Source organism: Vicugna pacos, chromosome 25, assembly GCF_048564905.1.
Source record: "Vicugna pacos chromosome 25, VicPac4, whole genome shotgun sequence".
In the NCBI taxonomy this organism is placed as follows: domain Eukaryota; kingdom Metazoa; phylum Chordata; class Mammalia; order Artiodactyla; family Camelidae; genus Vicugna; species Vicugna pacos.
The window spans coordinates 31,778,838-31,791,129 of record NC_133011.1 but is presented as its reverse complement, the minus strand read 5'-3'; the positions used below and the strand labels follow the sequence as shown (position 1 = coordinate 31,791,129).

The window sequence follows — 12,292 nt, the reverse complement described above, 5'->3', positions numbered from 1 at the left end:
TATTTTCAATTCAATTATTTCCTCCATTAAGTTCATTTTCTATCTCTTTGTTATGGGTGCATTAGGAATGCAATTAACATTTTATTTTGACTTTATATCCAGCATCTTTGCTAAATTCTTATTAATCCTAGTGATTCGTCTGTAGAGACTTTTAAATATTCCACATAGATAATCATGTGCAAAAATAAAAGTGTATTTCTTCCTTTCCAAATTTTATCACCTTTATTTTGTTTTTGTCTTACTGCGATGGCTGGAATTTGAGAATGATGTCGAATACATTTGGAGATAACCAGCATCCTGGTCTTTAAGCAAATGCTTCTAACCTTTTATCATTGAGTAAGATGTTCATTTTAGGCAATCTTCTCTTTTCTTTCTGTAGGTATTCTGCATAGCGATTAAGAAAGTTTACTTCTAACCTCTGAGTTTTTTTTTTTTTGAAAGAATATTGAATTTCATCAATGCTGTTTCATCTCAGTGGGATGATACTGTGCTTTTTAAAAGCTGTGGATGTGGTGAATTACATTAGTTGATTTGATAATGTTAACTATCCTCAGGTTCCTGGAATAAATTTAATGTAGCCAAACTGAATCATTTGTCTGTGTGTTGTTGGATTTGATTTAGTGATAGTATGTGTAGGAATTTTTCTCCATTTCGTAAATGAGATTTACCTGTTATTTACCTTTATATGCCAATTATATTGGCTGTGGTCTCAGGATGCTGCTAGCCTTATAAGTAGGGGATTTTCTGCTCTCTGGGAGGGATTATGAAATATTTAAGTTATTTCTTCCACAAGTGTTTGTAGAATGCTTTGATGAAGCCATCTGGGCCTGTTGCTTTCCTTGGGGAAGGATTTTTAATTATGACTGCGTTTATGTAATTTTTATTCTTGAGTCAGTTTTGATAAAGGTGTATTATGAAAAATACATCAATTCCATTTGTGATTTTCATTAGCATTAAACTTTACATTTTCTGCTTATCTATTAATTTCTGCAATGTATTTAAATTCTCATTTCCTATCCTTGATATTGCAGTATGCTTATTTGAATCTTTTCTCTTTTTTTCTCTGTTAAGCTTGTAAGAAGTATCACTGTTTCATTCGTCTTTTCAGGAAACAAACTTTATTGACCCTCTTTATTATATATTTGTTTTTTATTTCATTCGTTTCTGCTCCTTCCTGATTTTTTTTTCCCTTCTACACGTTTTGGATTTATCTGTTTTTCCTTTTTTTTTGTTAAACCCTTAAGTTGAATGGCCAACACATTCATTTTCAACCTTGCTTCTTTTCCTAATGAAGGACTTTTTATTATATATTCCTTGGTGAGGACTAATAAGTTTAGTTCAGTAGGATTTCCATTATTCTTTAGCTATACATACTTTCCATTATGATTTTTTTAGATCCCTGAGTTATTTAGGAATATTTTCCATTTCTAAACACATTGTGTTCTTTCAGTTGTCTGTTTTAATTGCTTTGTAACTTGATTTCACTGTAGTCATTGACTGTGGTTACAAGATCTTGGAAATTTGCTGAGGCTAACTCCATGTCCTATCGTAAAATCACATTTTACAAATATTCAATATGTGCCAAAAAAGAATTAGTATTATTAAACCTGCATGCCACGTTCCAGCTCAAGGTTGTTAATTGCATAAGCTACTCAAGTTGTTTCTATCTTTGCTGATTTTTTAAAAATCTTCACCTACTAACTGCTGGAAATTCTGTGCTATGCTGTTTCTTTCTTCCAAGTTTTGACTCCCTTCCAGAATCGGCTTTCTTTTCTTCACTAGAGAGAGGTGTGGAAAGGGACAAATATAAAGTACAAAGTTTAACTTAAGAGTCCAGCCAGGAGATTTTGGCGCTGAGGAGGTGGGTAATGGCAATGGAGATGGAAAGCGTGGGACAAAGGTGATATCTTCTGTTGAGTTAGAAACATCAGGACTTAGATGCTACCCAAGAAGAACTGGGTACCAAAGTCAAAATACAATAGAACTATTCAAAAAAAAAAAACAATATAAATACAAAACAGAAGCAGACTCACAGACATAGAATACAAACTTGTGGTTGCCAAGGGGGCGGGGGGTGGGAAGGGACAGACTGGGATTTTAAAATGTAGAATAGATAAATTAGATTATACTGTATAGCACAGGGAAATATACACAAGATCTTGTGGCAGCTCACAGTGAAAAACCAAATGTGACAATGAATATATGTATGTTCAAGTATAACTAAAAAATTGTGCTCTACACTGGAATTTGACACAGCATTGCAAAATGACTATAACTCAATAAAAAATGTTAAAAAAAACACAATAGAACCATTCAACTAATACTTTTACTGTTTCTTATTAATCTTTCTCTTTTTCTCACCTGATTCCCCAAACCCATAAAAAAGCCCAAAATTTCAGCTAGTGAAGGGGGAGGTGAGATAGAGTGAGGAAGAGAGAAGCCACCCTTCTGTACTTGAGGTTTCCAATCCAAGTTCAAACCCAAACTTGGGGAGGGAGAAACTTTAAATTGGATAGAGTGGTGGAGGAAGGACTGAGAGGATGAGCTGACCCAAGACCTGAATGAAGGGCATGGTTCTATTAGCCTTCCATCAAACTCTTGGACTACTACCTGGAGATTTATTTACCTCGGAAATTTTAATTTATTAATTTTCTCTTTGCCTCCAAACAGCTCTTGTTTTAACCACTTACCCAGGCTACGTCTGTAATTCTGTTTTAGGTTGTGGCTCAGGCAGTGTTATTCATGTGTATGAACACAGCTGGCATCTTCATCAGTTACCTGTCAGACCGGGCCCAGCGCCAAGCCTTCCTGGAGACGCGGAGGTGCGTGGAGGCCAGGCTGCGGCTGGAGACGGAAAACCAAAGACAGGTACCAACTGGAAAGGCCGGGTGCCCTGGGTATTACCTAGCCAGTCTCTGAATTACACAGAGCTTTTTTCTCCCCAAACACATTCTGACCAACAAGTGTTATCTCAGAGTTTGTGTCATGGGATCCTGGAGTCTAAAACAGTTACGTGAGACTCACAGGTCAAAGCGGGTTGGTCTTACTTTCCACACTCAATTGTTCCCCACGAGAAATAAAATGATTCTAATCATAAAGTGATTTTCTGACACTTTTCACTGACATCTACGTTTGTGAACAAGGCCATGGCTTCTGAAAACCATTAACATTCTCATCTTTGACTTTCCTTTTCTCCAACTATCAATTGCTATTTCAAATAAATTTTTCACTACATAGCAATTCAGATTATAGGAAATTCAGAGAAGAATCTTGTATGTGTGTAGTTCCTAATACTTCAATCTGATCTTCAGAAGTGATGACTGAACACAATAAATTTTATGAAACAGGATACCAATCCCAGGATAGGGGATGCAGTAATGAAAGCAGGTTGGTCCATGGTGGAAGCCGTGAGTTTCAGTTTGAAGAAGTTAAAATAAAGGAGTTTCTTGGACATCCTGACTGGGTGGATTGTAAGGATTTAAAAAATAGCTTTGGCCTCATATGATATGTTTCCAAAAATAAAATTAGCTTTCAAAAAATAAAGATATGCTCCTATATAAATTATTCATATATTAAAAATGAATGTGTATCTTTGCTTCTGAAAGTAATTTTCAAATAGGAATGACAGGGATGTGTTGAAAGTGGGTCATAGAATGAATACATTTTATGTTCAATATGTTTGTATACTGTTGGGAATCCAACACTGAATAAATATATGAATTCTATTATACTAGGCTCTTTTTTAAAGTTATGTCTGTGGATGCACGCTTGTTATTTTAGGCTTTGTGCAATAATGGTTTGAGAAATTGTAAAGAAGGTAGCTTCAAAAAAATGCTGTATTTCCTTCATCTAAATCTGAGCAAATCATCAATAAAACAAGTGAGCAAAGCCAGGTCTGTGTGATAATGGATGAGGCAGCCAGGTAGGGTGCAGCCTGACAAAACTCCTCTCTCACTGCCGCTTGTTATGGCCAGGGGCACGGAGGAAACTACTGAATTTCCAGGTCCTCCACGGACTTCAGAGGATTCAGAATTAGGACATTTCTAAGTTGATGTCTAAAGCAATTATAGAATCTCATAATAGATCTATTGTAGTTTCCCTGAACATCACTATAAAATAATTTAGAAAAATAACTTCAAGGAAAAAAAAATCACTGTGTACAATAAATACGAGTACCTCCCAGTATCTCCCAGGAGATATAATATGATATATTACATATTACATATTATATATATATATATATAAAGTGTTCCTTTGCAAAACAGAGCAGTTGCCAGCGTAACACGTCACTCTTTCCATGGGATCTATGCCAATTCAGACAGTGCTGCCTTATTAATAATTTATCAACTGCTCTTGATGCTCTGTTACAGCCAGAACTGCAATTGTGGATAAGTTGTCTGGGAAGCTCAGTCTTTTATTTAATGTTTATGAAACACTGCAGACAGGGGAAATGATTGCCTTATCATACTCATCATTCTTCTTTTCCCGTTCTTCAAGTTCGTCTTGGAACCACTACTACCATATAATAATCTAACATGGTGAAGGGTCCTCCCTTCATCCTCTCTAATCTTCATCTTTTTTAAGTTGATGGAAGGAGAGAGGAAATAAATACTCAGGGGTGAGAACAAGCGACAACTCAAATGTAGTGAAAATTTCACTAGAATTCATACCATAGCATATTACCTCCTAGTTGGCCACCCAAACCACTTAACTCTCAGTCCTACCTTCCTCATCTGTACACAGGACAATATCTTTCTTTTCATCAGTATTTTGCTGGCCTCAAGTAAGATAATGTATAGAAGGCAATATAAAACTGTAAGCCAGCCTCATTATTTTTATGGATGAAGCACGAGAAAAAACTCTTTGGGTGGAAGATTCTTTGTTCTGAGGATTAAGTAAAATGTGCTGTAGGTTTGTTGTAGTTCTGTGTTCACAATTCTGATAAAGTATTTCTGGTATATTGACCACCTGTTTCTGCCCAGTGGTGGTGTCTCAGCTCGCTGGCTCTCATCATTTAATGCTAACGTTACCTTCCATTGATATTGATCTCTGATTCAGGTTTCCATGACGCCTGGGAATTTCCTCAGTGGTAGATGGGCTGTGAAGTCACAGGTTTGAAATGAGATCGCCCAGGATTTGAAAATGTTCCTTAGTTGCTGACTATCTTAGGGAGCTTGGCCAAGCTCTGGGTCTTAGTTACTCCAGCTCTAGCATGGGGATGATAATGCCCTCCCCAAAGAGGCTCCTTAATGGTTAGAAATTTTGTGCGCAGGGTCCCTGCAGCTCAGAGAAGGATTTTTATCAGCATGATGGTGCACATTGATTTATATGAATCAGCCAACATATCAGTCCCCGGAGGACTCGTTTGAGAACATGTTATGGATTGGCTTTTCTCAGTGGAAACCCCAGCTGAAAGTTACTCATATGGAAGGAAATCAGGATGGTGGTTCTCCTCAGGTGTCCAGCAATCAGAGCTCAGTTCCGGATTAGGATCTCCAGGTATTTTAAAACATCATATGCCATTAACAAATCCAACCCCATTTACATCTTCAGAGCTAATTATAATACTGTAACTGCTAGAAATTCTGCACCATGTGAAGTAAACACTGTAAGTGCCTAAGTGACAGCAGGTTCTTTTTCCTCAGGAAATTATCCCAAGGGTGACTAAATGGCATTTTATTTTTGCACTTGCATGCAGAACCAAGAGGTCTTATTCTGCAGAAATGCTCATGTTTTGTGAGATTTTTTTTCAACAACTGGCTTTCTCTCACAGTAGAATACAAGGAAAACGTTTAAATGACTTAATCTGTTCAATCATGAATTAATTTATTTATTGAGGATCTATTATGTGCTATGAGCTTTGCTGGACCTTGGGACTATAATGGTGACCAGCAATCAGTTCTTGGTCTTGGAGAGTTCATGGAAAGCGATGGACAATTACACAGACACCTGGATGGTATGTGAGTCATACCTAGGCTGCCGGTTGATAGAAGTCTACCTAAAAGAAATAATGCCTGAGTTGACTTGTGAATAGGATTTAGCTCAACAGAGAAGCAGTAAAGAGAACTGCATAAAGGACTCAAACAACACACACAAGCATCTCGAAGGAAGGGAGAACGCTGTTGCACTTAACAGCATTCCCATAATTCATTTATTTATTCATCCACCCATTCATGGTGGAGTTACAGAGACAAATAACACTCAGTCCTTCCTCTGGATTGGTTGAATAGAAGTTTAGTGATTGGAAAAGAAGGAAGAAAGGCTTAGCCAAGGTATGATGACAAGATATATATGATCTAATAAGGGACAGCCAATGTTGGGAACCAGGTTTCTGATATCCCCAGCAAAGTTGCATACTTTCTTCAATGGCATTCTGCTGCACTGTTCCACTCAGGAAATACAGAGATAGAGATAGAGATAGAGATAGAGATAGAGATAGAGAGAGGGAGTTAACCTACCCACCAGGCATTGTTCAATGTGCTGTGTATGCCAAAATGAACACAATCTCTTACATGTCTCTATTGCAGCCTGCCACATTGGATCTCAATCATTGCATGCCTGTTTGTTATGGTAAATTGTGAGCCCCCTACGGGTGGCCCATGGCAGCAGTTCCTAAAATCCAACAAGAAATATACGGTTATGAAGTGACTGAGATTGTCAACATTTAATAATTGTTACTAATCATTTTTCCAAAGAAAAATCGCCACGCCCTCCTGCTTGGCAGGTCCCATACCATAACAAGATGCTTGAAGTCCTGAGAGTCGGGCTTTTTCCTTGGATAACCTGAGGTTGTAGACATGGTTCTTAAGGTCAAGAGCAATCAGGCAGGAAAGACCAGCAAATGTTAAAACTCTTTGTTCAATGTCTCTTCTAAACTAGGTTGTTAACATAGTTCCTCGGAGGTGATTCTCAGCTTTACAACATCTCTTTTACCTCCCAGAGCAGCTGGCTCAAGACCAGGCAGAACCTACTGAACGCTGACATTTTTAATTTAGATGATTGGAGAGGCTGAGCACATACTGACTCTTTTTTCAGGGAAGCAAGGACTTTGTCTTTTTTTTTCCCCTAACAATTTTGTCATCGGTTGTAACCAGCACAGAGCATACTGAGTTTCCCTTACCTGTTGGTCTCTCAGTTTCCAGCTGTTCTTTATCCAAAATGGTCTCCATCCCAGAAGCCTGATCTGGTTCAGAACCAGGACACTGTAGGAGTCAAAGCAAAATCTTCAATGTCTGCAAGATCTGGATACCAGTGTTACTTCCTGTGCTTCCTGGCTGTGGGAACTCGGGCAAACTACTCCCTCTAAAGATCTTGATTTTGTGGGTGTAAGATGACTGTGATGATGCTGCCTTCTCCAAGGGTTGTGCTGAGGATTGAAGATAAGCAGTTCTTAGCCTGAGCTTAGCCCGAGGCAGAGGATGCGCTCCAGTCGAATGAGAGAGGGTGCTGTGATGACAATGCCATTGCTGCCACTCTTTTCTGCAGGAAGCCCTTCAGTGGTAATGTTCCCTCCAAGATAAAATCCAAACCCCTACACATGGCCCCAACAGGCCCTCCAGAATCTAGCCCAGATTCTTCTCCACCCCCTTGCCACACATGCACGAAACCAAATGACCATCAGCTCCCTGAACTGTTATTTCGCTACTCTGTATATACCATGTGGTTCTTTCAGCCTGGAAAGCCCCTTCCCTTTCATTACACTCAGAGGAGTGTCTCTGCCCTGAATATTCTGTTCCAGCATCCCTTCCTCCGTGAGGCTTGCTTTCACCTCCCCAAGTTGAGTTGAAATGCTTTTCTTGGGCTTCCAGCACGACAACGTTAATTCTGTTAGAGAACCTGTTGTGCATTATGACGTCTGGTGGTCTGCTTTTCTCTCCACGGCCAATAAGGACTACTTAAAAGCAGCTATTCTATATAATTTATCCAATTCTCTGGTATTTATCCAGTGCCATGGCTGGACTATAAGATCTTCTGATTAATATTTATTCAACTGAGTTATACTGAACTCAAATTTTTGCTCTTGTCTTCACTTCTACCTTCACGAGGGTCATGTTGTAATAATTCTCTCATGTCAAAGTAGAGAGACTTGTGCCCCTTGTGGCCCCCATTAAAACTTGGTGGGAGAAGAACTCTTATCTAATTCAGAAGAGACTGGAACAGGCTGAGCTCATGTCTTATACAGACTTGCTAAAGGAATGTTCCGTCTGGAAGCTAAATCTTAGAACATCTCTCTTTGAGGAGTTAGATTCTAATTACCGTAGTTTTTGTAATCCCACCTCTTTTCCCAAATGATCCAAATGGCCCATGTTTATTTTAAATATTAAAATGAATTAATTGTTTTTCTTTTCACCTCTGAGAATTGCCAAAACCTACTTATGGTAATCGTGGCATTTTGAAGCATCTCAGAAGCTCTGAGGGCCCTGGAATAAAGTTTCTGATGATGCCATATGTTACAACAGCAGGAAGATTATTATTAAATGCAGCAGATGTTTTAGCTGTATGAAAGCAATTCTGTTTAACTTAAACATCTTTGTTAGACAATGTTGGTGCAAGCACGTGATTTGGACAATAGATTGGGTGAGAAAGTTGGGTTGGTTACTGAGTCTGATACATGATGGTGCTCCATAGCATCCAGGGAAGTATTTTTAAAGCTGGAGATAACTGCTGACTTGTAAGGCAGAGCCTCGACATTCATTCATTCGTTCGTTCAAGGAAGAGTCAAAGTTGACCCGGAAGTGGCAGAATCTCAGAATATTTGTTTTTTCTGCTCCAATTAGATGGTTCTTCTCTTTATGCTCCCCTAAAACCTCCTAAACCTCCTAATCAAGCCATTTCTTTTTTTGCTATTCCTCATCTCCTACCTTTAAGACCACCCTTGTATTATCCACCATGTTCATCCTGTTCTATTATTGATGTATTTCATACATTCTCTAGTTTATCGTGGAATATTCTTGGTTTCCTAAACATTCTTATTACCTTACTACACTCATGCCCTTGCTTACACTTTTCTACCTACCCAGTTATCATTCCTTTCATTCCCTAAACCTTACCCACTCTTCAGAGCTCAGCTCAAAGCCCCTCCACAAAGACCCTCTGTCTTCCCCCTCACTGTGATCTCCATGAGTGTATCGTGTGTATATTTCTTTATGGAATTAATCCCTTTCTACATTCTGTGCTCTTGCTTTAGTTTTCCCTCTACAGTAAGAACTCTTTGAAGATTAGACATATATTTTATTTGTGTTCTTCACAATAGCTGTGGACCCAAGAGGGAAAAAAACCCCAAGCTAGGAGGAAAAGCAGAGACAATCAACATTTAATGAGTGCTACAACTGTATTTTCCAAATATCCTTTCGCTCAAAAATATTTGTGAATAAATAGATTAGGAAAAAAACTCTCGTCTCATGGTACGATTTTTGGGGTCTTTGTCCTCCAAACCAGGGGTCTGCTCTCTCCCTGACAATTAATAATGTTGACTTCCCCCATCTACCAGTCCAACTTCACCTTCTGTTAGTCTTTTATATAAATAACTTCTGCCTAGGTAGAGCTCCGCCCAAGCAAGATTTTTAAAGCTGCACTTAGAGGCATCTTCTTGATCATCTCGCTCCTTGAAAGCTCTTCCTCTGTGCTCCATTTCTTTCAAGGTTTTATTTCATTTCTTTCAGGCATTTTGGGGATAAAAAATAAAATGTTATTCCAATCACCCTCCTCACCCAATACATAATGCTCAACAACTGTGCTGTCCAATAGAATTTCCTGTGATGATGGGAATTCTCTGTATTTGTGTTTATCCAGAAGCCACTAACCACATATAACTATTCAGCAGCACATGAAATGAATGTAGCTGGTCTGACTGAGGAATTGTGGGGTTTTTTTAATTCATTTAAATTTAAACAGCCATTAAATAGGCATTTTTATCTCGTTTCTCTTTTGGTGATTTATCATGACTTCAACCATGATTTCTGGATGGTTCCCATGTCAATATCTCTAACACCACGTTCTTTACTGAACTCCAGATGCCCATCATCAAGTTCCGGCTGGAAGGCTTCACCTGCATCTCCCACGGGTAACACTGGCTCAGCCTGTCCAGGATTCCCTCATCCCCCTAAAATGTGCTTTCTTTCTCTATGGCACATCCTTGTGCCCGATCCATCTCCATCAACTGTGGCACCAGTTCCTGCTGATGCTGTCTCCACCGTACAGTTACTAACCGTTCCTATTTTTCCTCTTCAAATGCTATTTAAGTCCTCCCACAAAATAGCTTCCTAACTGGTGCTAACCAGCTTCTAACTCGTGTGAACTGGTCTAGCCACCTGGAGTCACTCCGCCCTAAAATTCTTCTGGAAAAGAAAAAAGCTGTATTTTGCTTCTTTCCATTTTCTTCATGACCTATGAAAAAGGAGACTCTACAAATATATGGGACTTCACGGGAACATACAGAGCATGAGCTACTGTTTTCCCTCCATCTATTCATGTCCCTCTGCATCTCGCAAAGAGTAAGATTCTTATGTAATGTACTCGTTGTCCGAGCTGTTTTGTGGGGTAAGAATGTGTATCCTCTTCTCCCCACAGGGAGTCCACGCCTGAAGGCTGCTTTCTTCCCCACTGGGAGCCCACTGATTCAGTGAGCCTCGCAGTGGCTGAGATGCTCTGTCTCTGGCTGGACAGCTGTAGCTAGTTCGAAAAGAAGGCATGGGACCCCCAATGTTTACTCACTTTGCAGCCACAGTCCCCCTCCTTTTGCTAGTAATAAAGTGTCTGTCTTGTTTCCTACTTGCCTCCCTTATCCCTTTCTCAGCTTGTTCATCTGAGAGGTGAAGGATGCAACTAATTCACATCTCTAAACCCCAGCACAGAGTGTAACGCCTGTCAGGATCACCTTCGTGTGCCCATTTTTGGTTATATAAGAGTTCACACTAAACCCTCCGTGGTTGCTAATGTGAGGAGAGTACAGACCCATCTCATTTACACAATGTTACAGCCCAGCCACTACTCGGCTCCAGCCTGACTTTGCAGTCATGTCACTTACTGCCTCTGTCCTTGCATTCTTGATCTCCATCCGGGTCAGTAAACATGCCTCCACACACTGTGCCTTTGATTTCTTGCTGGTTGCTCCCTGCTTGTCCCCCAGCTCCAGCCTCTGTCCTTCTCTGCCTTTCTCTGGGCCCCAGGAGGCTAACCTTTACCAATGCATCAACAGGCTCACTGCCTGGTCAGTTTGGACAAAGGGAGGCATTGGATAGAGACTAGAAGATGGGGAGGCAAAGAGGCCAATGGATTGATCTCCCCACCGTCTACCCAGCTGAATGGTGGACTAAACATAGTTCTTACGAGGCAGCCATTTCCTAAAGCTACAGGGTTTTCCAGGTTCCCGGAGTGATTGTAGCTCCACTCTTCCTAGTTTGCGGTGCTTTGCCATCCATGGTTGGGTTCCTCAACTCTTCATTAAACTTTCTTTCATTGCCCTTTTTGAGGTACCAGTTGTGTCCCTCCACAATTACCTGCTCCTAATGTCCCCTTTGCAGGAGACAGCCTACTCTCTTCTCCCTCCATCTGTGTTTGTGAAGCAGTTTAGCAGAGCAGAAAGACCAGGAATTAGAAAAAAGTCTGCTCGGTCCAATATGCTGGCCATTAGCCACTTGTGGATATTGAACAGCTGAGATGTGCCTAGTCTAAATTGAAATGTGCTGTGAGTATAAAATACAGATTTTTAAGACAGTGCCCCCCAGAAAGGAATGCAAATTATTTCATTAATAACTTTTTGCTTATTGGTTGCACATTGATGACACATTGAAATGATAATATTTGGGCGATGTGTGGTTAAATAGAATATACTATAGACATGAATTTCAACTGTGTTCTTTTTCCTTGTTTTATGTATGCATTAGGCATGTTTTAATTCTGTATGTAGCTCACGTGATATTCCTGATATTTGCACTGGATGGTGCGGCCCTAGATCCTCATCCCACGTCAATTTCCAACTTGCTGGCGTGACTGTGAGCAAGTTGTCGAATCCCTTTGTGTATGAGTTTCCTCAACTCTCGATTAGAAATGATCATTCCTGCCCTAACCCACCGACGGGGGTGTTCTGAGAGACAAATAACATAATGCTTGAAAAAGTGTTATTTCAACCGTAAAGAACTCTACACATGTTAGAGCTATTTCTGTAGAAAATCTCACAATGCCCCAAACTCATGCTGAGATGCCCTCCCTTTAGGAAGCTTCCTCTACTGTATCCAGCCCTGAACTGTCTCTTTTTCCCTGGCACTTAGACATTTTACGTGGGTTTTGTCAC

At 39.9% G+C, this 12,292-nt stretch overlaps 1 protein-coding gene across 1 annotated transcript in view; it reads left to right on the top strand.

Moving 5' to 3' along the window:
- The window catches only part of ADCY8 (adenylate cyclase 8), a 196,475-nt gene that overhangs the window by 38,511 nt on the left and 145,672 nt on the right, over nt 1-12,292 (top strand). Inside the window, exon 2 of the mRNA XM_031690382.2 lies at nt 2,719-2,868. Within this exon, the coding sequence (XP_031546242.1) occupies nt 2,719-2,868 (150 nt within the window). The remainder of the gene's footprint in view (nt 1-2,718; nt 2,869-12,292) is intronic.